This window comes from Pan paniscus, chromosome 10 (genome assembly GCF_029289425.2).
Source record: "Pan paniscus chromosome 10, NHGRI_mPanPan1-v2.0_pri, whole genome shotgun sequence".
Taxonomy (NCBI): Eukaryota; Metazoa; Chordata; class Mammalia; order Primates; family Hominidae; genus Pan; species Pan paniscus.
The window spans coordinates 53,598,497-53,621,239 of record NC_073259.2 but is presented as its reverse complement, the minus strand read 5'-3'; the positions used below and the strand labels follow the sequence as shown (position 1 = coordinate 53,621,239).

Here is a 22,743-nt window from a genome sequence, read left to right as displayed (position 1 = left end):
TTCATGGGTACTTGCTGTGATAATATGATTTTCCTTTTGGTGCTTTTATGCAGAATAACCACCTTTCCATTTTAAGTCCCCTAAATCTTTTCTATTTATGTTCTTCCTCTCTTAGCAGCCACAACTTCTTCTGGAGCAAGTGGAATAACTGGGGCTGGCCCCACCTCAGGTAAGCACTGACGAACCACTACCTGCCTCCCAGTAGACAACGTTGCCTGAATCGCATCTACTGTTTGTACTGTCTGTGAAGAGCATTTTTCTGAAGAAAGATTATCACATAGGCAAGATTTTATCTAATAACTAAAGGCCAGACACTCAAACTTTTTAACCTTCCTTTCCTCTGCTTCAAGGAAACTTCATCATGGAGCCAAGGCACTGAGAATCAGTTAGGAGATTGAAGATAGATGTTTTTCTTCCTCTCATTGATATTTAAGTGAAGTGATTGAGTTATTGACATTTTATTCATTAAATATTCCACGAGATACAAATGATGTGTAGAAAACATATATAGATTAACTCTTGCTTCTAGAAACCTCTGAACAGAGCTTGTTGACACATTGAGGAAACACATAGTTTTCTTATCCCCATCCTAGGCCATTCTCTTTCTCATTATGGGTGAAGAATTGAGATATTGATTCTTATTTCTAATTCCACAATGTAATTACTACACACTGGTAGTCACCGGCAACATTTTTTCTCATGGAAAGTCTAATACTTAAAGCAATAAATAATGATGATAATAGTAATGAGCGTATTGATCATTTATAATTTCCTTGCTATGTACATATCGTGTATGGCCTTTACATACCTTATTACCATTGCAGCTACCTAAGGTCCAAAGAAGACCCATGAGTTAAAAATGGACAATTAAACTTGTGTCTTGAAGATAAACACTTTTACATGGAAAAGGGTTTCTTTTCTGACTTAGTAGTAGATGATAAGACATTTTGAATTGTATTTGTCTCATGTAGTCTCATCAGCTTAACGCACCTCTCTTCCTTCATACTCAATTAATTTTGGTTTTCTCTCCATCTTTAAGAGACCACAACTTCCCTAGGAGGAAGTGGTACCACTGGAGCAGAAATAAAATCAGGTGAAGATTTGGGTATTTTCGTTATTTATTGTTACAGTTTGATTCCAAGTTCATGGATTTCTTAGGGAAAATGGGTTTTTTAAGCCTTTTATTTTGAAATATTACATTATGTAAAATGTGCAAAGATAAAGCAAAGAATCCCTTTCATGTGCAATGAAGTTTTTATATCCTTTGGGGGCTATGGTATTTCGAGGAAACCAGCAATACTTTTTGGATTCGGATTTGGAACCACTTGGCCCCAAATTTCTTAAAGGCTTTCCCTTCTCAGGGACTAACCCCTGGGTTCTAGGCCTCTTGAGAGAGTAGATATAATAGCTCTGGCTCTGAAATGGTTCTTCCTGTGAAAAGAGCTTGGTCTGTATTACATTACAGTACTGACTTCTATTCAGCTTAGAAATCATTAAGATGTCTCATTTTAGTTCAAAGAAAAAATTCTAAATCTTTCTTCTTCTTTCTTCTCTGCCTCCTCCTCCTCCTTTTTCTTTTCTTCTTGTTCCCCGTCTTTCCTCTCCTCCTGTTCCTTTCTTCTCTTTCTCTACCTCATCCTCTTCCTTGTTCTTTTTCTCTCTCTTCATACTTTTTTTTCCCTCTTCTTTCTCCTCTTTCTCCTCCTCCTCTTCCTCCTCCTCTCCTCTGCCTCCTCCTCTTGCTTCTTCTCCTCCGGCTTCTTTTTTTTTCCTCCTCTGCTGCTTCTTTCTTCTTCCTCCTCCTTCTCCTCTTCCTACTCCTCTTATCTTCCTCCTCCTCCTTCTCTTCTCCCTTCTTTTTCTTTTCATTAGGTAAATATGGAAAAAGCCTTTTACATGACCTTTAACCTTGGCAAAGATTGGCAGGTATATTAGCCATGGTGTTAACCTTGGCTTTGCAAAGTCAAATGGTAGACATGCAACACGTTTATCTTTCTGTCAGTTATAGGTCCAGAAGTATCTTTTGCTGTTTCAAAGTCACAGATAGACTTGTTGCCCACATTCTTCCAGGGATCGCAAAATTGTTCTCACATTTATCTTTTTTTTTTTTTCCCACCTATGCACAGCTGCAGTGCCCTCTGGTACAACAGTTGCCCTTGGGAGCTCCAACTCAGGTAAAGCACCAGGCTGGGAGGAACCAGTGCTTGGGAAGGGCTCCTCAGTGAGTTGTCTGCCTAGGTGATCCTACCATACTCTTCTCAGATTCTTCAAATCTTTGTCCTCACTGTTATTCCTCTTCTCTCATTTGCAGAAGCCACAACTTCTGTAGGAGAAAATGGAAAAACAAGAGGTGAAATAATCACAGGTGAGCTCCGTTAAGGAACTAAGTGTACTTTGTAATAACTTCCCATGTCTCACTTGAAATATAGCAAAATTCTTTGACTTTTGGCATATTAAAAACATATGCCATATTTTTTGGCATATTAATATGGCAACATTTGGCATATTAAAAACATATTTAGCAGATGTTCAATATTTAACATCAATAGATACAGTTCCAACACTTCAACATTCCCTCCTTGTGTTTTGTTCCCTGTGTCAAAGCCCTCTTCATCAGGCTAGCGTGGGGCCCATTCCCTTGCAGTTATAGAGGTGACTTGGCCTGAATCTATCTCCCTGTAATTAAACCCTAAAAAAGGGTCTCAGTGGTGGAGGACTTTCTGTGTAAACTCACCGAGGGAATTATATATTCCACAAGCAATATATGGATAAACTCTTAAAACTAGAAAGCCCAGAGAAAAAAATGTACTGGTATATTGAAGAAACAAAGTTATTATCTTTCCTTTAGGAGCCCATGCCCATTTCATGAGAGGCAACACATTGACCAGCTGACCACCTTTCTTATTTCAGGTACTACTGAGGGCACCTCTGGCAAAGTTCTGGAACCTGGAAGTGCCCACACAGGTCAGGAATTCTGAACATGGCCCCTTAAGCAATATTAGCTTTGGGAAACCCAGAATGTCCTGTCCAGTCTTTATACCTCCAATTCCTTCCTCTCTCAGAGGCCACAACTTTCCCAGGAGGCAGTGGGACTACCCGAGCAGGACCGCCAGGAGGTGAGCTTGTCAGGCTGAGGCCTGGGGCTCTCATCATCTCTCTATGTGGGTGGCTGCAGTGAACAGTAATGAACAATAATGCAGTGAAAGTCTTTTGAGGGAGGGTCCTGCATTTTCTCTGTGGCCACAGTGTCATATCAACCTGGTGAGTTATTCCGCTTGTGAATTCATGACCTCAGATGTCTCAGCCAGGCTGTCTTCAGTGTCCTGGCTTATGGAAACAATTTTTTTCTGATATGAAGTATGAGCGTATATTGCATATATTCCAACTTTCCAGGACTTCCAACTCTCCTTACCCAGTTTTCCTTTCCACCCACAGTTTGAGACATTTTCTATCATTTTTCTCCTTTACTTACACATGATATTTCTCCCCTCCTACAAAACTTAATGAAAACAACTGATTATTAAAATCCTCCAAGTTGTGTCAAAGAGTCCTACTTATAAATATAGAAGTGTGCTTTGTTTCTCCCGTAGGCACCTCTGTCACACCAGGGGGCTATGCTCCTGGAAGGGAAACAGGTCAGGGTGATTTAAGCCTTATTTGTCCCTTCCCTCATAGAGAAAGGGAAACCCAGTAGCAACACACACGGCCCAGGTTGGCCTGGAAAATCAAGTACTTGGAGATTGTTCATTTTCCATTCTCTACAGGGATACAGTGTCCTCAGGAAAGGGCTTCCAGTACTTTAGGGCCACACATGGATGCTTCCAAGCTTAACTGGGGAGATAATGATCTGTTGCTCCATTTCCCTTTTTTGGCATTTTAGGTACCACTGGAGAATTGTCTAGAACAACCATTATACCTGGAAGTTCTAACACAGGTAGCTTAACAGGAAGGGAATGCCTCTTATTTAATGTCAGATGTCATGATATCTCTTTTAGGGATGCTATTATAAAGTAATACCCCAATATTCTCTGTAGTATTCCAATTCCCAGATGTCACTATTCTCCTACTTTTTTTCCTCAGAGGCCACGACTTCCACAAAAGGGACTGGTACTTCTGGAACTGGCTTCAAAACTGGTGAGAATAAACAGTCCATGATTTGGGGTCATCCAGATTAGGAATCAAGCTTCTCTGAAGAGTATTTACATTTTATTTAGGTACACTGCAAGCAATTACAAATGAATTCTCTATAGAGATAAATTTTTTTTGGAAATCTACTAATTTTAGAATTGAGCCTCACTGCTCCAGGTCTGCAAATGGGTTGAGATGTCTCCAGTGGTGTTACACCTATCACCAGAATTGGAGCTGGAATTCAGAATGTTTTCCTTGTGTGTGTGTGAGTGTGTATATGTGTGTGAAATAGAAAAAAATTCCATGGAAACAGGATGCATGCATGCATATCTGTGTATCTGTATATGGGTAAAACTTTGCTTTGTCAATATTTTGCCCTACATCTAGTTTGCAGCACACTTAAACCTTATTTCCCCTTCTTTCTATCTCACAGCAGGCATCACTGTGCCAGGGTAGCAAGTTTGTCAACATTAGGGAAATGCATCTAGTTTCCCTTCTATTAAATTTCCAGGAGAAGCACCTGAAGTTGCAAACAGTATTTCTCTATTTGCTTTGGTTATGAATTGTTGAATGCAAGCAAATACATCTAGTTCACCCTCTGCCACAACCTCAAAAAAAGAGATTTCAGTTATGGCAAATAAATACATTATATTCCTTTAAGAGTCAGGTCTTCACTTGACTTACTGAGTCATAATGGTCAGTAAGTCAAATGAAGACCTGACCCTAAAAGAGATATAATGTGTTTCAGGCACCTCTCTGGTGGCACCTGGCACAACAGTTTCCCCTGGAAGTTTCAGCACAGGTGAGTCCACAGCTTCTTTACTGATTCCACAGGAATCGTTTCTTGAGTGCTTGCTACAATAATGTCTTTCCTTTGGTGCTTCTATGCAGAAGCACCACCATTCCATCCCTAGGCCCCTGAATTTTTTTCATTTATGTCCCTCCTCTCTCAATAGCCACAATTTCCCCTGGAGCAAGTAGAACGACTGGGGCTGGACCTGCTGCAGGTAAGCACTGATGAACTACTAACTGCTTCCTAGTAGACAAGGTTATCTGAATCACATTTACTGTTTGTACCTCCTGTGAAGAGCATTTTCTGAACAAAGATTACTGGTTAGGCAGGATTTTACCTAATAACCAAACGTCAGATCCTCAAACTCTTTTATCTTCATTTCCTCTGCTTCAAGGAGACTTCAGCATGGAGCTAAGGCACTGAGAATCAGTTGGGTGATTAGAAAAAAATGTCTTTCTCTCACTGATATCTAAAGGAAGTAATTGAGTTATTGGAATGGCTGTCATTAAATATTCTATGAGATATAAATGGTGTGAAGAACATATATAAATTAACTCTTGATTCTAGAACCTCTGAAAAGAGCTTGTTGACACACTGAGAAAACATAGCTCCCTTACCCCATTGTAGGCCATTTTGTTCTCATTATGGCTAAAGATTGAGATATTGATTCCCATAGTTCTCTAATACCAAGTTCATTTTTGGTAGCCACTGGCAAAATTCTTGCACATGAAAATTATAATATTTAAAGCAATAAATAATGATGATGATAGTAGTGAGCATATCTATCATTTATGAGTTCCTTACTATATACCCTTTTTTATTAAGAATTCTACATATCTTATTCCAATTAAGAAATAACTAAGGTCCAACTAAGAACCATGTGAGTTAAAATGTTTTATCTCCCCATTTTAACAATTAAATGTGTGTATTAAAGGTTTCCATCACTTTTATAGTCAGGAGGTCTTCTTTTCTGACTTAGTAGGTGACAAGACATTTTGAATTGGGCTTATCTCATGTAGTGACATCCACTTGCCCATCCCTCTTCCTTAATACTAAATTAATTTTAGTTTTCTTTTCATCTTTAAGAAACCACAACTTCCCTAGAAGGAGGTGGCACCACTGGAGCAGAAATAAAATCAGGTAAAGACTTTGGGGTATTTACATTTATTGTTGTATTTTGATAGATTTTGTAGAGAAAAACTTTTATTAATGAACTTTAAATTTTGAAATAATTTTAAGTTACAGAAAATTTGCATTGATAATGCAAAAATCACTTTAATATGGAATGTGGTTTTAAATTTCCTTTAAAGCTATAATATTTTAAGGGAAACAGAGATTCTCCTTGGATTTGGATTTGTAAATATGTGGGCCCAAATTTCCTAAAGGCTTTGCCTTTTCAGATATTAACCTCAGGGGTCTAGGACTCTGCAGAGGAGGGTTACAATAATAGCTCTGGCTCTGAAATGGTTTTCCCTTTGAAAAGAGCACAGTCTATATAACATTAGTGTACTAGCTTCAGATCAGTGTAGAAATCATTAAGATGCCCATATTTTAGTTCGGAGATAAAAATTCAAAATATTTTTTCTTCCTTCTTTCTCTTTCTTTCCTCCTCCTTCTTCTCCTTCTCTTTTTCTTTTCATTAGGAGCCACCTCCAGAGTACCGGGAAGTAAGACAGGTAAACTTGGGGAAAGCCTTTCAAATGACCTTCAACATTGGCAAAAAAAAAAAAAAAAAAGTCAGGACAAGCATATTAGCCATTGCGTTAACCTCGGCCTTACCAAGGAACACAATACACATGGAAAATGCCTCTCCTGTCAGTTATAGGACCAGGAAGCGTCTTTTCCTGCTTTGAAGTCACAGATGGACATGCTGTCAGCCGCATTCTTTCAAGGGTCATAAAAGGGTCTCTATGTTGATCTTTCTCTTTTCTTTCCTATCTAGGCACAGCTGGAGTGCCCTCTGCTACAACAATTGCCCCTGGGAGCTCCAACTCAGGTAAAACACCAGGGTGGGAGGAGCCAGTGCTTGGAAAGGGCTCCTCAGTGAGGTGTCTGCCTGGGTGATCCTACCATGCTTTTCTCAGATTCTTCAAATCTTTGCCCTCACTGCTATTCTTTTTCCCTCTTTTACAGAGGCCACGACTTCTTTAGGAGAAAGTGGAAAAACAAGAGCTGAAACAATCACAGGTGAGCTCAGTTAAGGAACTAAGTGTACATTGATATGATTTTCCATGTCTTGCTAGAATAAGGCAAAAGTCTGAATTTCCCATATTTGGCATATTAGAAAAACATTTAGCAGATTATCAATATTTAACATCAATAAATATAGTTCAGACACTTCAACATTTCCTCCTTATGTCTTGTGCTTTGGGTCTAAGGACCCTTCATCAGGGCATCATGGAGCCCATTCTCTGACAGTTATAGAGGTGACGTGGGCCCAAATCTATCTATCTGTAACAATACCCTAAATAAGGAACTCTGTGGTAGAGGACTTTCTCTATAAACTTGCCAAAGGAACTATATGGTCCATGGGCAATATATGGATTAACTCTTAAAAAAAAAAAAAACAGAAACTCTAGAGAAATAAATTTTCTGGTGTGTTTAATAAAAATGTTTTTTTTTTCTATAGGAGTCTATAACCATTTCATTAATGACAACAGATTGACCAACTAATCACAATCCTCTCTTATTTCAGGTACTACTGAGGGTAAAACTCTGGCAGCTGGAAGTGCCCACACAGGTCAGGAATTCTCAACATGGCCCCTTGGGCAATACAGCTTATGGGGCCCCAGAATGTCCTGTGCAGTCTTCATACATCCAATTCCTTTCTTTGTCAGAGGCCACAACTTTCTCAGGAGGCAGTGGGACCACCCGAGCAGGACCACCGGGCAGTGAGCTTGTTAGGCTGAGGCCTGAGGCTCTCATCATCTCTCTATCTGGGTGGATACAGGGAATAAATAATGTGAAGGCTTTTGAGGGAGGGGGAATTTTCTCTGGGGCCATATTGTGTCCTATATCTGGTCAGTTATTCTGCTTGTGATTCCATGAGCTCAGATGGCTCAGCTAGGCTGTCTTCAGTACCCTGGCTTATGGAGACATTTTTTTTCTGATATGAGGCTTGAGAGTCTATTACACGTATCCCATCCTTCCAGAACGTCTAGCCGTCCTTTACCCAATTTACCTTTCCACCCACAGCTGGACACTTTCTATCATTTTTCTCATTTAGCTATACAAGATGTTTATTTCTTCTCTCCCCTCACTAGAAAGCTTCATGAAGTCAACTGATTATTTAAATGCCCCTATAGCTGTATCAAAAATCCTGCTTATAAGGTTAAAACCTTAAGCAGGATTTCTCCTGTATTTCTCCTGTAGGCACTTCTGGCACATCAGGAGGATATGTCCCTGGAAGGGAAACAGGTCAGTGTGATTTAAACCCTATTCTACTTTGCCTTATAGTAAAAGGGAAACCCAGCAGCAGCACATCCATCTCAGGTTGGCCTGGAAAATGAAGTGCTAGAAGTTGTTCATTTTCTATTCGCTACAGAGACAGAGTATCCTCAGGAAAGGGCTTCCAGTGCTTTAGGGCTACATTGATGCTTCCAAGCATAAATGGGGAGAAAATGCTCTATTGCCGCATTTATCCCTTTTGCTTTTTAGGTACCCCTGGAGAATCTTCTGGAACAACCATTATATCTGGAAGTTCTAACACACATAGCTTAACAGGAATAAAGTGCCTCATATTTAATGTCGGATGTCATGATATCTCTTTTAGGGCTGCTATGATAAAATAACACCCCAGTATCTCCTCTCAGTATTCCAAATTCACAGACTTCCCTACTCTATTTGTTCCCTCAGAGCCCACAACTTCCATTGAAGAAACTGGAACTTCCAGAACTATATTCAAAACTGGTGAGACTAAAAAGCCCATAATTTGGGGTCATCTAGATTAGGTCTTTTAACTTTCCTTGAGGGTGTTTGTGGTTTTTATAAAGACACTGCAAGTGATGCACTACAGGTTTGTTATTAGGGAGAAATCTTTTTTGAAAGGCTACTTATTCTAAAATTGAGTCTCCTTTCATCAAGGCTGAGGATGGGATGGGATTTTCCCATTTTGTTACTAGTATCACCAGCATTTGAGCTGGAAGCCAGATAGTTTTCTGTGTGTACATGTGTGAATGTGTGTGAGGTAGGAAAGTGCCCCGTGGAACCAGGGTGCATGCATGCATATGTGTATATGTATCTTACGATTGGCTTTCCCAATATTTTCTCCAACATATGAAGTTTCAACACATTTAAATCTTTTTTCTCTCTTGTTATATACATCACAGTAGGCATCACTTCAGCCCCAGGGAGGCAAGCAGGTGAGCATCAGGAAAATGCATCTAGTTTCCCTTTTATCAAATTTGTAGTTGTGCTTGAAGTTGGAAACATTTTCTATGTGCTTTGGTTATGAATTTTTGAAAGCAGGCAAATATATATAGTTCACCATCAGCCTCATGCTCAGAGAGAGATGTATGTTGTAGGAAATAAATAAATACATAAATACAGCATATCCCTTTAAGATTTGGGTCCCCTCAATCCCTTTGTGTTTCAGGCACCTCTGTGGTGGCGCCTAGCACAACAGTTGCCCCTGGAAGTTTCAGCACAGGTGAATCCACTGTGTGGCGGGGAATCCTTTTATGGGTGCTTGCTATAATATCTTCCCATTGAGTGTTTCAATGCAGAAGCATCACCGTTCCATTCCATCCCCCCTGAATCCTTTCCATTCATGTCCTTCCTCTGCCAGCAGCCACAACTTCTCCTGGAGCAAGTGGAATGACTGGGGTTAGAACCACTTCAAGTAAGCACTGACAATCCACTACCTCCTTCCCAGTAGACAACATTGCCTCAATCACATGTAGTATTTGTATTTCCTGTAAAGAGTCTTTTTTGAACATAGATTACCAGATAGGCAGGATATTACCTAAATGACTAAAGGCCCGACACTCAAATTCCTTTGTTTTTCTTTCTTCTGTTCCAAGGAGACTTCACCATGAAGCTAAGGCACTGAGAATCAGTTGTGTGATTGGAGAGAAATGGTTTTATTTCTCTCATTGATATCTAAAGGAAATAATTGAGTTATTGAAAGTTTTGTCATTTAAATTTTCTGTGAGACAGAAATGGTGCATGGAAAACATATATACGTTAAATCCTGGTTCTAGAAACCTCTGAAAAGAACTTCTTGGCACTTTGAGAAAACACATAGTTCCCACACCTTCATGATACGACATGTTCATTCTCATTATGGGTAAAGAATTCAGATTTTGATTCCTATCACTTTTTAATTCCAAGTTTCAATGTGGTAGCCTCTGGCAAAATGCTCGCATGTGAAAAATCTAATACTTAATATATAAGGATGATAATAGTAATAAGCATATCAATCATTTATGATTAATTTCAGTTCTGACTGTATACTTTTGAAATTAAGTTTAAATAAATTATTCCAATTAAGAAACACTTAAATTTCAATTAAGGACAATATGATTTGAAAATATTTTATCTCACCATTTAACAATTAAACTTGGATATTGAAGGTTTCCATCATGTTTACAGTCAGAAGGATTTCTCTTCTGACTTAACAGTAGGTGACAAGACATTTTGAATTAGGCTTATTGCACATCTTGACATCCACTTAGCTCATCCCTCCTCCTTAATACTCAATTAATTTTGGTTTTCTTTCCATCTTTAAGAGACTACAACTTCCCTAGGTGGAACTGGCACCACTAGAACTGAAATAAAATCAGGTAAATATTTTGCAGTATTCATTATTTATTGTTGTATTTTGATAGATTTCTTACAGGAAACATTTTTCAACAATAAGTTTTTAAGTTACAGAAAATTTGCATTGATTATGCAAAGAATTGCTTTAATGTGGAGTGTACTTTTAAATTTCTTTTAAGGCTGTAATATTTCAGGGGAAACAGAGTTTCTTCTTAGATTTGGATTTGTAAACATGTGGGCCCAAATTTCCTGAAGGCTTTCCCTTCCTAGAGACTAACTTCAGGGTTCTAGGCCTCTGGAGAGGAGAGCTGTAGTAGCTACAGCTCTGAAATGATTTCCTTTTGAGAAGAGCATAGTCTGCATATCACCATAGTGTAGACCTGTATTCAGCACAGAACCCATTAGGTTGTCATGTTTTACTTCAGAGATAAAAATTCAAAATTTTCTTTTTTCTTCTTTCTCCTTTCTTTCTTTCTTTCTTTCTTTTTCTTTCTTTCTTTTCTTTCTTTCTTTCTTTCTTTCCTTCCTTCCTTCCTTCCTTCCTTCCTTCCTTCCTTCCTTCCTTCCTTCTTTCTCATCCTTCTTCTTCTTCTTTTTCTTTTTATTAGGAGCCACCACTGGAACACCAGGAATTAAGACAGGTCGATTTCAGAAATGCCTTTTTTAAATTATTATACTTTAAGTTCTAGGGTACATGTGCACAACGTGCAGGTTTGTTACATATGTATACATGTGCCATGTTGGTGTGCTGCACCCATTAACTCGTCATTTACATTAGGTATACGTCCTAATGCTATCCCTTCCCCCTCCTCCCACCCAATGACAGGCCCCAGTGTATGAAGTTCCCCATGCTGTGTCCAAGTGTTCTCATTGTTCTATTCCCACCTATGAGTGAGAACATGTTTGGTTTTCTGTCCTTGCGATAGTTTGCTCAGAATGATGGTTTCCAACTTCATCCATGTCCCTACAAAGGACGTGAACTCATCCTTTTTTATGGCTGCATAGTATTCCATGGTATATATGTGCCACATTTTCTTAATCCAGTCTATCATTGATGGACATTTGGGTTGGTTCCAAGTCTTTGCTATTGTGAATAGTGTCACAGTAAACATACATGTGCATGTGTTTTTATAGCAGCATGATTTATAATCCTTTGGGTATATACTCAGTAATGGGATGGCTGGGTCAAATGGTATTTCTAGTTCTAGATCCTTGAGGAATCGCCACACTGTCTTCCACAATGGTTGAACTAGTTTACAGTCCCACCAACAGTGTAAAAGTGTTCCTATTTCTCCACATCCTCTGCAGCACCTGTTGTTTCCTGACTTGATCATTAAAAAATGATCGCCATTCTAACTGGTGCGAGATGGTATCTCATCGTGGTTTTGATTTGCATTTCTCTGATGGCCAGTGATGGTGAGCATTTTTTCATGTGTCTGTTGGCTGCATAAATGTCTTCTTTTGAGAAGTGTCTGTTTATATCCTTCGCCCACTTTTTGATAGGGTTGTTTGATTTTTTCTTGTAAATTTGTTTAAGTTCTTTGTAGATTCTGGATATTAGCCTTTTGTCAGATGGGTAGATTGTAAAATTTTTCTCCCATTCTGTAGGTTGCCTGTTCACTCTGATGGTAGTTTCTTTTGCTGTGCAGAAGCTCTTTAGTTTAATTAGATCCCATTTGTCAATTTTGGCTTCTGTTGCCTTTGCTTTTGGTGTTTTAGTCATGAAGTCCTTGCCCATGCCTATGTCCTGAATGGTATTGCCTAGGTTTTCTTCTAGGGTTTTTATGGTTTTAGGTCTAACATTTAAGTTTGTAATCCATGTTGAATCAATTTTTGTATAAGGTATAAGAAAGGATCCAGTTTCAGCTTTCTACATATGGCTAGCCAGTTTTCCAGCACCATTTATTAAATAGGGAATCCTTTCCCCATTTCTTGTTTTTGTCAGGTTTGTCAAAGATCAGATGATTGTAGATGTGTGGTATTATTTCTGAGGGCTCTGTTCTGTTCCCTTGGTCTATGTCTCTGTTTTGGTACCAGTACCATGTTATTTTGGTTACTGTAGCCTTGTAGTATAGTTTGAAGTCAGGTAGCATGATGCCTCCAGCTTTGTTCTTTTGGCATAGGATTGACTTGGTGATGCGGGCTCTTTTTTGGTTCCATATGAATTTTAAAGTAGTTTTTTCCAATTCTGTGAAGAAAGTCATTGGTAGCTTGATGGGGATGGCATTGAATCTATAAATTACCTTGGGCAGTATGGCCATTTTCACGATATTGATTATTCCTATCTATGAGCATGAAATGTTCTTCCATTTGTTTGTGACCTCTTTTATTTTGTTGAGCAGTGGTTTGTAGTTCTCCTTGAAGAGGTCTTTCACATCCCTTGTAAGTTGGATTCCTAGGTATTTTATTCTCTTTGAAGCAATTGTGAATGGAAGTTCACTCATGATTTGGCTCTCTATTTGTCTGTTATTGGTGTCTACCCTTGTGACATAGTGAAAGAGAAACCCAGTAGCAACACATTCATCTCTGGTTGGCCTGGAAAATGAAGTGCTAGGAAGTTGTTCATTTTCTGTTCTTTATAGACATAGAATGTTCTCAGGAAAGGGCTTCAATGCTTTAGGGTTGCCATGTTGATCCTTCCAAGCTTAAATGGGGAGACAATGCTCTATTATTCCATTTCTATTTTTTTCCATTTCAGATATCATGGGAGAATCTTCTAGAACGACCATTCTATCTGGAAGTTCTAACACAGGTAGCCTAACAAGAAGGAAATGTGTCTTACTTAATGTCAAATGTCATGCTATGTCTTTTAGGGCTGCTATGATAAAGTCCCACCTCAGTATCCTCTCCCAGTATTCCAAATTCACAGACTTCACCACTCTTTCTTCCCTCAGAGGCCACAAATTCCATTGAAGAGACTGGTACTTCTGGAACTGGATTCAAAACTGGTGAGAAGAAACAGCCCCTGATTTGGCATCATAAGTATTAGGTCTCTTAAGCTTCGCTTGAGAGAGTTTGTGTTTTATTTAGGGATTCTGCAAGTGATTCAAGATAGTTTTGCTGGTGGAGATACAATTTTTTTAATCTAATAATTCCAGAATGGAGACTTACAGATTTATGTCTGAGGACGGAATGGAATTTTTTCATTTGTATTACAACTGTCACTAGCATTTGAGGTGGAATTCAGAAAGTTTTCCATGAGAGTGTGTGAAATACAAAAGAGCCCCATGGACCCAGGACACATGCATTTATATGTGTGCGCATGCTTACACATTTTCTTGCTTTTTATTTTCTCCTATATCTGATGGTTTCAGCACATTTAAAACATTTTCCCCCCTCCTTTCTATCTCACAGCAGGCATCACTGCAGCACCAGGAAAGCAAGCAGGTGAGCATTGGGGAAATCCATCTAGTTTCCCTTTTATCAAACTCCAGAAGTGCCTGAAGCTGAGGGCACTGTCTCTCTATCTGCTCTAGTTGTGAAGTATTGACAGCAGGCAAATGCATCTAGTTCACCAACTGCCATATCCTAAGGGGAAATGACTTCTTTTATAGAAAATAAATATAGTATATCCCTTTTAGATTCAGGTCTTCATTTGACTTACTCATTCACCATGGTCACCTCAATCCCTTTGTGTTTCAGGCACCTCTGGGGTGGCACCTGGCACAACAGTTGCCCCTGGAAGTTTCAGCACAGGTGAGTCCACAATTTGGCACACAGCCATTTCTTGGATGCTTTCTACAATCATATGTCTTCCCTTTTGCTGCTTCTATGCAAAAGCAGACCATTCCCTTTCTAAATCCCGGAATGTTTTCCATTTTGTTTTGTTTTGTTTTGTTTTGTTTTCACTCTCAGCAGCTACAACTTCTCCTGGAGCAAGTGGAGTGACTGGCACTGGACCCACTGCAGGTAAGCCCTGATGAAGCATGACCTGCTTCCCAGTAGACAACGTTGCCTGAATCACATCTAATGCTTGTACTTCCTGTGAAGAGTATTTTCAGAACAAGCATTATCAGATTGGCAGGATTTTACCTAATTACCAAATGTGACACTCAGACTCCTTTATCTTCCTTTCCCCTGCTTCAGGGAGACTTCACCATGGAGCTAAGGCACAGAGAATCAGTTGGGTGATTGGAGAGAAATGTCTTTCTTTCTCTCATTGATATCTAAAGGAAGTAATCGAGATAACGAAATTTTTGCCATTAAATTTTCTGAGATAGAAATGGTGCATGGAAAACATATACAGATTCGACTCCTGGGTCTAGAAACGTCTAAAAAAGAGCTTGTTGGCACATTGAGAAAACACAGTTTCCTCACCTTCATCCTCAGCCATTCTCTTTCTTATTTTTATTTTGGGTAAAGAATAAAGATATTGATTCCTTTCACTCTCTAATTCCAAGTTCCGACGTGGTAGCTGCTGGCAATTTTTTTTTTTTTTTTTTTGAAGAGAGGACATCCAAGCAAAGGCAATTTGTGGCCAGCCTTGAGATTGTCTCCACTCCCTCTGGCAAAATTCTTGCATATGAAAATTCTGATACTTAAATCAATGAAAATGATAATAGTAGTGAGTATATCTATCATTGATGAGTTTGTAATATAAACATTTTTATTAAGAGGTTTACATATCTTATTCCAATTAAGAACTACCTAAAGTCTAATTAAGAACTGTATGAGTTAAAATTATTTTATTCCCTATTTTAAAAAATACACTTGTGTATTGAAGGTTTACATCACTTTTAAAGTCAGAAAAGTTTCTTTTCTAACTTAGTAGGTGGCAAGACATTTTGAATTGACTCCTCTCATGTAATGATATCACTTAGCTCATCCTTTTTCCTTAACACTCAATTAATTTTGGTTTTCTTTCCATCTTTAAGAGACCACAACTTTCCTAGGAGGAAGTAGCACCACTGGAGCGGAAATAAAATCAGGTGAAGATTATGGGGGTTTCATTATTTACTGTTGTATTTTGATAGATTTGTTAGGGAAAACATTTTCTCAATGAACTTTTTATTTTGGAATAATTTTAAATTATAGAAAGTTTGCATAGATTATGCAAAGGATCTCTTTAATGTGGAGTAGAGTTTTTCATTTCCTTTTGAAGCTGTTTCAAAGGAACAAGGATTTCCTTTCAGATTTGGAACAACTTGGGCCCAAATTTCCAAAAGGCTTTTTCTTCTCTAGGACTAGCCTCAGGGTTCAAGGCCTCTAGAGCGGAGAGTTACAGTAGCTGTGGCTCTGAAAGGGTTTTTCCTTTGAAAATAACTCAGTATGTGTATCATTGCAGTACTGACTTGTATTTGGCATAGAAATCATTAAGCTTTCACATTTTAGTTCAAGAGTAAAAATTCAAAATTTCCTTTCTTCTTTCTTTTTCTCCTTTTTTTCCCTCTTCCTCCTCCTCCTCCTCCTCCTTCTCTCTTTTCCTTTTCATTAGGAGCCACCACTGGAGCACCAGGAAGTAAGACAGGTAAATTTGGAGAAAGCCTTCTATATGACCTTCAATCTTGGCAAAAATGATCAGCAGGCACATTAGCCACTGCATTAACCTTGGCCTTACAAAGGTACATGGTAAACATAGAAAATGCCACCTCCTGTCATTTATAGGTCCAGGAAGTATCTTTTGCTGCTCCAAGGTCCCAGGTAGACATGATGCTGGCCACATTCTTCTAAGGGTTACAAATGTGTCGCTCTGTTGATCTTTTTCTTTTCCTTCCTGCCTAGGCACAGCTAAAGTGCTCTCTGGTACGACAGTTGCCCCTGGGAGCTCCAACTCAGGTAAAGCACCAGGCTGGGAGGAACCACTGTTTGGGAAGGGCTCCTCAGTGAGGTGTCTGCCTGGGTGATCCTACCATGCTTTTCTCAGATTCTTCTAATCTTTGCCCTCACTGCTATTCTTTTTCCCTTTTTCTCAGAGGCTACAACTTTCTCTGGAATCACTGAAGCAGTAACAGTCCCAAGTAAAAATGGGAAGTTGGTGAAATAGTTCTAACAATTCAAATTGATTGAAATAAATACAGAGTGATCTCCTATGGAAATCTTTGTCCAAGCCCCCAAATTTCAGAATACTAGTGTTTCACTCTAATTTTTACATTTATAGACAGCAGAATATTCTCTCTCTTTTCTCTTCTACAGGATCTATGACCACTGCACTGGGGAGCCAACTCTCCAGCAGTCAAACAGGTGAGCATGGGAAAGTGTGAATAGCTGCCTGATATTTACCAGTATTCAGAGAATAAGGATACTTCTAATATGAGAGCTTAGCCTTTGCTTTTTTAAATCTTTTTTGGAATGAAGTATCCTTGTTGAAAGGTGTATGAGGAATTCTGGAATAGGCCCTCTGAGTTAACAAAAAACATAATGTTTTTCTTCTAATCCTTCTGTTAATGTAAATTAAATGACATAAGTTTCTTCCTCTTAGTGATTCCAGGTTCCAGTGGCATCATCTCTCACACAACTGTTGCACCTGGAAGTTCTGTTACAGGTAAGTGAATATTTTCAGTGGCAGTCATCACTTGTTTAATTTCAAGGAGGAATATGTAAACCCAAACATCTTTTCTGCTTCGTTTCCTCTTCCAGAGGCCAAAGCTTCCTTAGAAGCCATCAGAGTCACTGTTGTGAAATCACTGAGAACTAGGGGTCTTGGAGGTTAGCATAGCCATTGAGTTGTGTCATGAGTTTGCTTCTGGATCTGAAAGATTATCGTGTAGGGAGGGCAGGTCCTCCCATCCATTCCCCTGAGCTGGCTTCTGAACCAGCCTTTTCCAATGCCTGGCCTTAGGACATAGATTTCTGGAGAGGGTAGTAGGAGCAGTAATTCCCTGGACTATTAACCCAGTGGATATTATAGGTATTACTACAGAATCTGCAGGAGTCAAGACTGGCCCAGAAGGTTCTGTCTCAGGTGAACAGATGACTAAAATGAACCAGCAATTGCTTTCCATCCTGAGCTTTAAATATTAATTGCTGAATGGTTTCCTCAGTGATTGATTACATGTCAAAACATACTCAGAATCTTTTTTCCTACTTTCAATCATTAGGAACCACCACTGGTGCATCAGATGATCAAGTCACTGGAAGTAAAACAGGTAAATATGTTAAAGAAATTATTTTGTCTCACATTTGAGGGTTTTATATTATATGTGCTAGGTAAGCCTACTGCAAGATAGGCTTGAGACAAAAGTCTCTGTTTACTGATCCCTAGTACTAAACAGGGCTCAATAAATGTTTACTGAAGGAACAAAATAATTAAAATATAGGAAAAATACATAATTCAATCCAGGAGCAAAAATGTCAATGGAAGAACATGCTCATAGAACAGCCACATGGACAAACTACTCTGTGTCAATGGTGCCTCCTGGAGCTGGCCAGTGCACAATAAGAGTGATATGGCCCTGGAAATACAGATTTATTTTATACCTAGACTGCCTCCATGCAAAAGAATCTTCATGATGACACCATAGCCTTCTCATTTCAGGCACTACTGGTGTGGCCTTAAGCACAACTGTTGCACCTGGAAGTTCCAGCACAGGTAGGCTAACAAGCTGACAAGAAAGCTCCCTTTCTGGAAATAAGATGGCAAAAATGTCTTTCACATTGCTCTTCTTCTATAAGAGCATCACAGTGTATTTCCCCGTCCTTGTAAGTCCTCATCCTTTACGCATTGCTTCTCTTTTTCTTCCAGAAGCCACAACTTCCACAGGAGTCCATAGAACCACTGTAGTGGGACGGAAGACAGGTGAGAATTAATGGTGTGTGCGTGTGTGTGTGTGTGCATGCATGTATGACTTTTGAGTGATAATAAATTACAATTATACTTTGCTTCTTAATAGGATAGTTTTTTGAGGAGGAGTTTTTGAGGAACTCTCATCTAAGATCAGCGTTTTGTTACTTGATTTTGAATTAACTTGGGAAGATTTCCTTCTATTTCCAGGGCCAAGCCTCACATATATGTCTCTGCAAATGAGAGTGAAAGTGATAATTGTATGAAAAGTTTTCTTTATACATTTTAGTTATCTCCATTTTAGGTATATCAGAAAAATTAATTACTGGCTCAGAGGGTTCTATTTCAGGTCAACAGAAGGCCAAAATGCACACAGATTTGCCTCAAACAATATATTTTTCCTTGAGCACAATAATGACTGAAATGTACAGTAGTTATCTCTGTAACTCTAGTCTACCTTTATATTAAAAAGTTTTTCTATTTTTATCCTTTTAGGAGCTACCACTAGAGGGTCAGCAAAGCAAGGAACTAGAAGCACAATAGGTAAATATGGCAGGAAAGAAAGCCACTTGTCTTACTGCCATTGAATTCCAGAAAAATTGAGTCCTCTGTTGAGGAATTTGCATCTTTATTTGATTTGGGAATAAAACTATGCATGAGAAAACACAGGCCGGGCATGGTGGCTCACACCTGTAATCCCAGCACTTTGGGAGGCTGAGGTGGGTGAATCACCTGAGGTCAGGAGTTTGAGACCAGCCTGACCAACGTGGTGAAACCTCTTCTCTACTAAAAATACAAAAATTAGCCAGCTGTGGTGGCATAAGCCTGTAATCCCAGCTATTCAGGAGGCTGAGGCAGGAGGATCACTGGAACCTGGATGGAGGTTGCAGTGAGAGATAGCACCATTGCACTCCAGCCTGGGTGACAGAGAGAGACTAGGGTAGCTTCTGGCAACACATCTAAACCTGGGAGTTCAAACACAGGTGAGCCAGCCAGCTGGTGAGAGTCCTCCACAGAACAGTTTAGTAGTAAAGTGCCTCCCATGGCTCTGTTATTAAGAATAGTGCATCCTTCACTTTCCTCACAATGCTAATTCCTCTCACCTCATATTTTCCTACCTTTCCTCTCTAAGAAGCTACGACGTCCTTTAGAGGCACTGGGACGACAGGAAGTGGAATGAATACAGGTGAGCACACAAGCTTCCTAACCTGCTCACTTTTCACTTAAAATAAAAGCAACAGTAGCTAACACTTTCTAGCATGAACTATGTTCCAGGCACTACTACACATTTTTCTCATTATTATTTCTTTTATCCCTCATCCCAAATTGTGAGGTAAGCACTATTGTTCTCACAGACTTTCCAGGTGAGAAAACCTATGGCTCGAAGATATTCACTAACTGAATGAAGATCACACATCGATTAAACAACAGATTTCAACTCAGGCGCTCTGGCTTCAAAATCCATCCTCATAACCGTGATACTAAATCACCACTACACTATACCACTACACTCTTTTGTCATGCCTCAACTCATCTAGAACACTACAATGTCTACAACACCAATATTTTGCCCAAATGAAAATTCAACAGGTAATCAGTCCTGCTTTGTTCCTTCTTCTAGGGGTATCAGGTAGCCAAGTCACTAGCATTCAACTAGGTAAATAAAGTACCTTTGTTTTACTGACATTGAGCCCAGAAAAAGAGACGTTCTCATTGAGACTCCACCACCACTTCACATTGCACCCTTCCCCCACCAAGTTTATAGTGAGAATGGAGCATTACATTTGCAAACACACAAAATAACTTTGGAACAAGCTATGCCTGAAAATGTTCTTTTTGCGTAATGAAGAATTCTGAGGTTGCCTCATTCTATTATAGAATGTGCTTTTATTATAAGAATAAAATTGATATAGTAGTACCCTTCCATTTTGTTTTTAGGTACTACTGGAGTGGTCTCTGGCAACACCATCTCACCTAGCAGTTTCAACACAGGTGAGTCAATGAGGAAACAGATGCTGTTGGTTTTTATTTTTTGGTTGGGGGCTAACTCTGCAGCAATGGTACATTATATATTTTGATGATTTTCTGTTAGCCCTCACTACTTTCTTCCTTTTTATTCTCAGAAGATATAACTTCCATGGAAGGAAGCATAACCAATGAAAGTGGAATTGGCAAATATATATATATATATTTATATATATATATTTATATATATATTTATATATATATTTATATATATTTATATATATATTTATATATATATTTATATATATATTTATATATATATTTATATATATATTTATATATATATTTATATATATATTTATATATATATTTATATATATATTTATATATATATTTATATATATATTTATATATATATTTATATATTTATTTATATATATATTTATATATATTTATATATATATATTTTTATATATATACCCACACACATAAATATATATGCATATATTAACATACATGAGAAAAAATGAGAAATGAGAAAAAAATAACAAATATATATATATATAATTTTTTTCTTGAGACAGTGTCACTCTGTTGCAGAGGCTGGAGTGCAGTGGTGTGATCTCAGCCTACTGCAAATTCCACCTCCAGGGTTCAAGCAATTCTCTTACCTCAGCCACCTAAGTAGCTGGGATTACAGGTGTGCACCACCACACCCAGCTATTTTTTTTTTTTTTTTGTATTTTTAGTAGAGATGGGGTTTCACCGTGTTGGCCAGGCTGGTCTTGAACTCCTGGCCTCAAGTGATCTGCCTGCTTTGGCCTCCCAATGTTCTGGGATAACAGGCGTGAGCCACTGAGCCTGGCCAAAGCATTGGCAACTCCTGAGTTCCCACAAATCTACATTGGGCTTTTGCCTTTTCATAGAGATATTTGTTAAACAAAGCTTGTATTTATAAAAATTGTATCATTTATCCTGGGGCCAAACCTTATACTAAAATTATAGAAAAAAGAGGCTCAGAGTCCAGAAATATTCCCCTTTTAACATTCAAGCTATTACCCTAGTACCTACAGAGGCAATATAAATCCATATAGTTCTATTTAACGCAGCAGAGATGATAGAAGTTACTCTGGAGGTTTAGATGTGTCATACTTTGGAATTCAGATATTATAAGTTTATTGAATGCAGTTGAATACCTTTACACAAATATTGTTTTCATTTCTTTTCATTAGAAGCTACCAGTGGCACATCTGAGAGGCCAAACCCTGGAAGTGAAATAGGTAAGCGTGAAAAAGACCCCAAAACCTCCGACATTTAACTCTAAGGAGCCAAATAATCAAGGCTGGACTACAACCTAATGTGTTTACTGTGAGTCTGAATTTAAACATGGAGAGCACACTTCATGGTGACAGGATAGCACAAGAAAGGTCTTTTGCTGCTTTCAAGTCACAGACAGTCATTGTTGTCCATGCTCTTCTTGGGATGGTAAATGCATCACAATTTGGGTTCTCTTTCTCTCTCCCTGCTTTAGGCACCACTGGCATAGTCTCTGGCACAACAGTTGCACCTGGAAGTTCCAACACAGGTAACCTAATGGGGAATATAAGGGGCTTCATTCATGGAATATGACTGATTCCCTCCCCGCAAACATACACACTCCCTGCCATACCCTGGGAATACCACTGGATTTTCTCAGTTATAGGATTCTTCTGAATTTACTTCTTTTCTCCCTTCACTTAGAAGCCACAACTTCTTTGGGCAATGGTGGAACCACTGAGGCTGGAAGTAAAATAGGTGGGCACTAGCAATCAAATGATTATTTTTTCTTTTCATCTTAAACTAAATCAAATTGGCTATAATGAACTTAGTGGACATTTTCCTCAATCATTGAGTACAAATTACCAGGATATAAATAGTTTACTCCTTGTGAATTGCTGGTTACGTATTTGAAATACAATGACATCATGAGACCATGCATTATGTATCACTTAAGGCAAGAAAGTTCCTGATAAACCTTTTAGTTCACTTGAGAAACCTATGATTTTTTTTTCTAAACCAAATCCTAATTTTAGATGAAAAGGAATTCATAAATTGATTATCTCCTCTTGTGATTGCAGTTACCACTGGGATAACTACTGGCACGACCATTGTACCTGGGAGTTTCAACACAAGTGAGTCATGAAAGAGTTGGAGAAGCCTGCCTACATGAACTTCTGGGGACCTGATGGCTCCCATAGGGATATTACATAAAGTAAGACTGTTACACATTTTTCCAAATGTCTGCATTCTATATCACTTTCTCCTATTTCTCCTCAGAGGCTACGACTTCTACAGACTTTGGAGTTGCCACTGGAGTTGGAATGGCAACTGGTGAGTG

The 22,743-nt window shown here is 38.7% G+C and overlaps 1 protein-coding gene across 1 annotated transcript in view; it reads left to right on the top strand.

Moving 5' to 3' along the window:
* MUC19 (mucin 19, oligomeric) overlaps positions 1 to 22,743 on the top strand; it is a 193,102-nt gene that overhangs the window by 150,306 nt on the left and 20,053 nt on the right. The window contains exons 126-170 of the mRNA XM_034935026.2: positions 119 to 169; positions 1,040 to 1,093; positions 2,127 to 2,174; positions 2,312 to 2,365; positions 2,911 to 2,964; positions 3,063 to 3,116; positions 3,881 to 3,934; positions 4,081 to 4,134; positions 4,877 to 4,930; positions 5,085 to 5,135; positions 6,008 to 6,061; positions 6,565 to 6,597; positions 6,864 to 6,917; positions 7,055 to 7,108; positions 7,617 to 7,661; positions 7,759 to 7,812; positions 8,294 to 8,338; positions 8,777 to 8,830; positions 9,250 to 9,282; positions 9,516 to 9,569; positions 9,708 to 9,761; positions 10,651 to 10,704; positions 11,290 to 11,322; positions 13,380 to 13,433; positions 13,576 to 13,629; positions 14,036 to 14,068; positions 14,324 to 14,377; positions 14,537 to 14,590; positions 15,556 to 15,609; positions 16,116 to 16,148; positions 16,403 to 16,456; positions 16,594 to 16,646; positions 16,813 to 16,861; positions 17,100 to 17,162; positions 17,719 to 17,766; positions 18,156 to 18,209; positions 18,363 to 18,416; positions 18,897 to 18,944; positions 19,534 to 19,587; positions 20,340 to 20,393; positions 21,599 to 21,646; positions 21,898 to 21,951; positions 22,107 to 22,160; positions 22,484 to 22,537; positions 22,683 to 22,736. Coding sequence (XP_034790917.2) covers positions 119 to 169; positions 1,040 to 1,093; positions 2,127 to 2,174; positions 2,312 to 2,365; positions 2,911 to 2,964; positions 3,063 to 3,116; positions 3,881 to 3,934; positions 4,081 to 4,134; positions 4,877 to 4,930; positions 5,085 to 5,135; positions 6,008 to 6,061; positions 6,565 to 6,597; positions 6,864 to 6,917; positions 7,055 to 7,108; positions 7,617 to 7,661; positions 7,759 to 7,812; positions 8,294 to 8,338; positions 8,777 to 8,830; positions 9,250 to 9,282; positions 9,516 to 9,569; positions 9,708 to 9,761; positions 10,651 to 10,704; positions 11,290 to 11,322; positions 13,380 to 13,433; positions 13,576 to 13,629; positions 14,036 to 14,068; positions 14,324 to 14,377; positions 14,537 to 14,590; positions 15,556 to 15,609; positions 16,116 to 16,148; positions 16,403 to 16,456; positions 16,594 to 16,646; positions 16,813 to 16,861; positions 17,100 to 17,162; positions 17,719 to 17,766; positions 18,156 to 18,209; positions 18,363 to 18,416; positions 18,897 to 18,944; positions 19,534 to 19,587; positions 20,340 to 20,393; positions 21,599 to 21,646; positions 21,898 to 21,951; positions 22,107 to 22,160; positions 22,484 to 22,537; positions 22,683 to 22,736 — 2,280 coding nt within the window. The remainder of the gene's footprint in view (positions 1 to 118; positions 170 to 1,039; positions 1,094 to 2,126; positions 2,175 to 2,311; positions 2,366 to 2,910; positions 2,965 to 3,062; positions 3,117 to 3,880; positions 3,935 to 4,080; positions 4,135 to 4,876; positions 4,931 to 5,084; positions 5,136 to 6,007; positions 6,062 to 6,564; positions 6,598 to 6,863; positions 6,918 to 7,054; positions 7,109 to 7,616; positions 7,662 to 7,758; positions 7,813 to 8,293; positions 8,339 to 8,776; positions 8,831 to 9,249; positions 9,283 to 9,515; positions 9,570 to 9,707; positions 9,762 to 10,650; positions 10,705 to 11,289; positions 11,323 to 13,379; positions 13,434 to 13,575; positions 13,630 to 14,035; positions 14,069 to 14,323; positions 14,378 to 14,536; positions 14,591 to 15,555; positions 15,610 to 16,115; positions 16,149 to 16,402; positions 16,457 to 16,593; positions 16,647 to 16,812; positions 16,862 to 17,099; positions 17,163 to 17,718; positions 17,767 to 18,155; positions 18,210 to 18,362; positions 18,417 to 18,896; positions 18,945 to 19,533; positions 19,588 to 20,339; positions 20,394 to 21,598; positions 21,647 to 21,897; positions 21,952 to 22,106; positions 22,161 to 22,483; positions 22,538 to 22,682; positions 22,737 to 22,743) is intronic.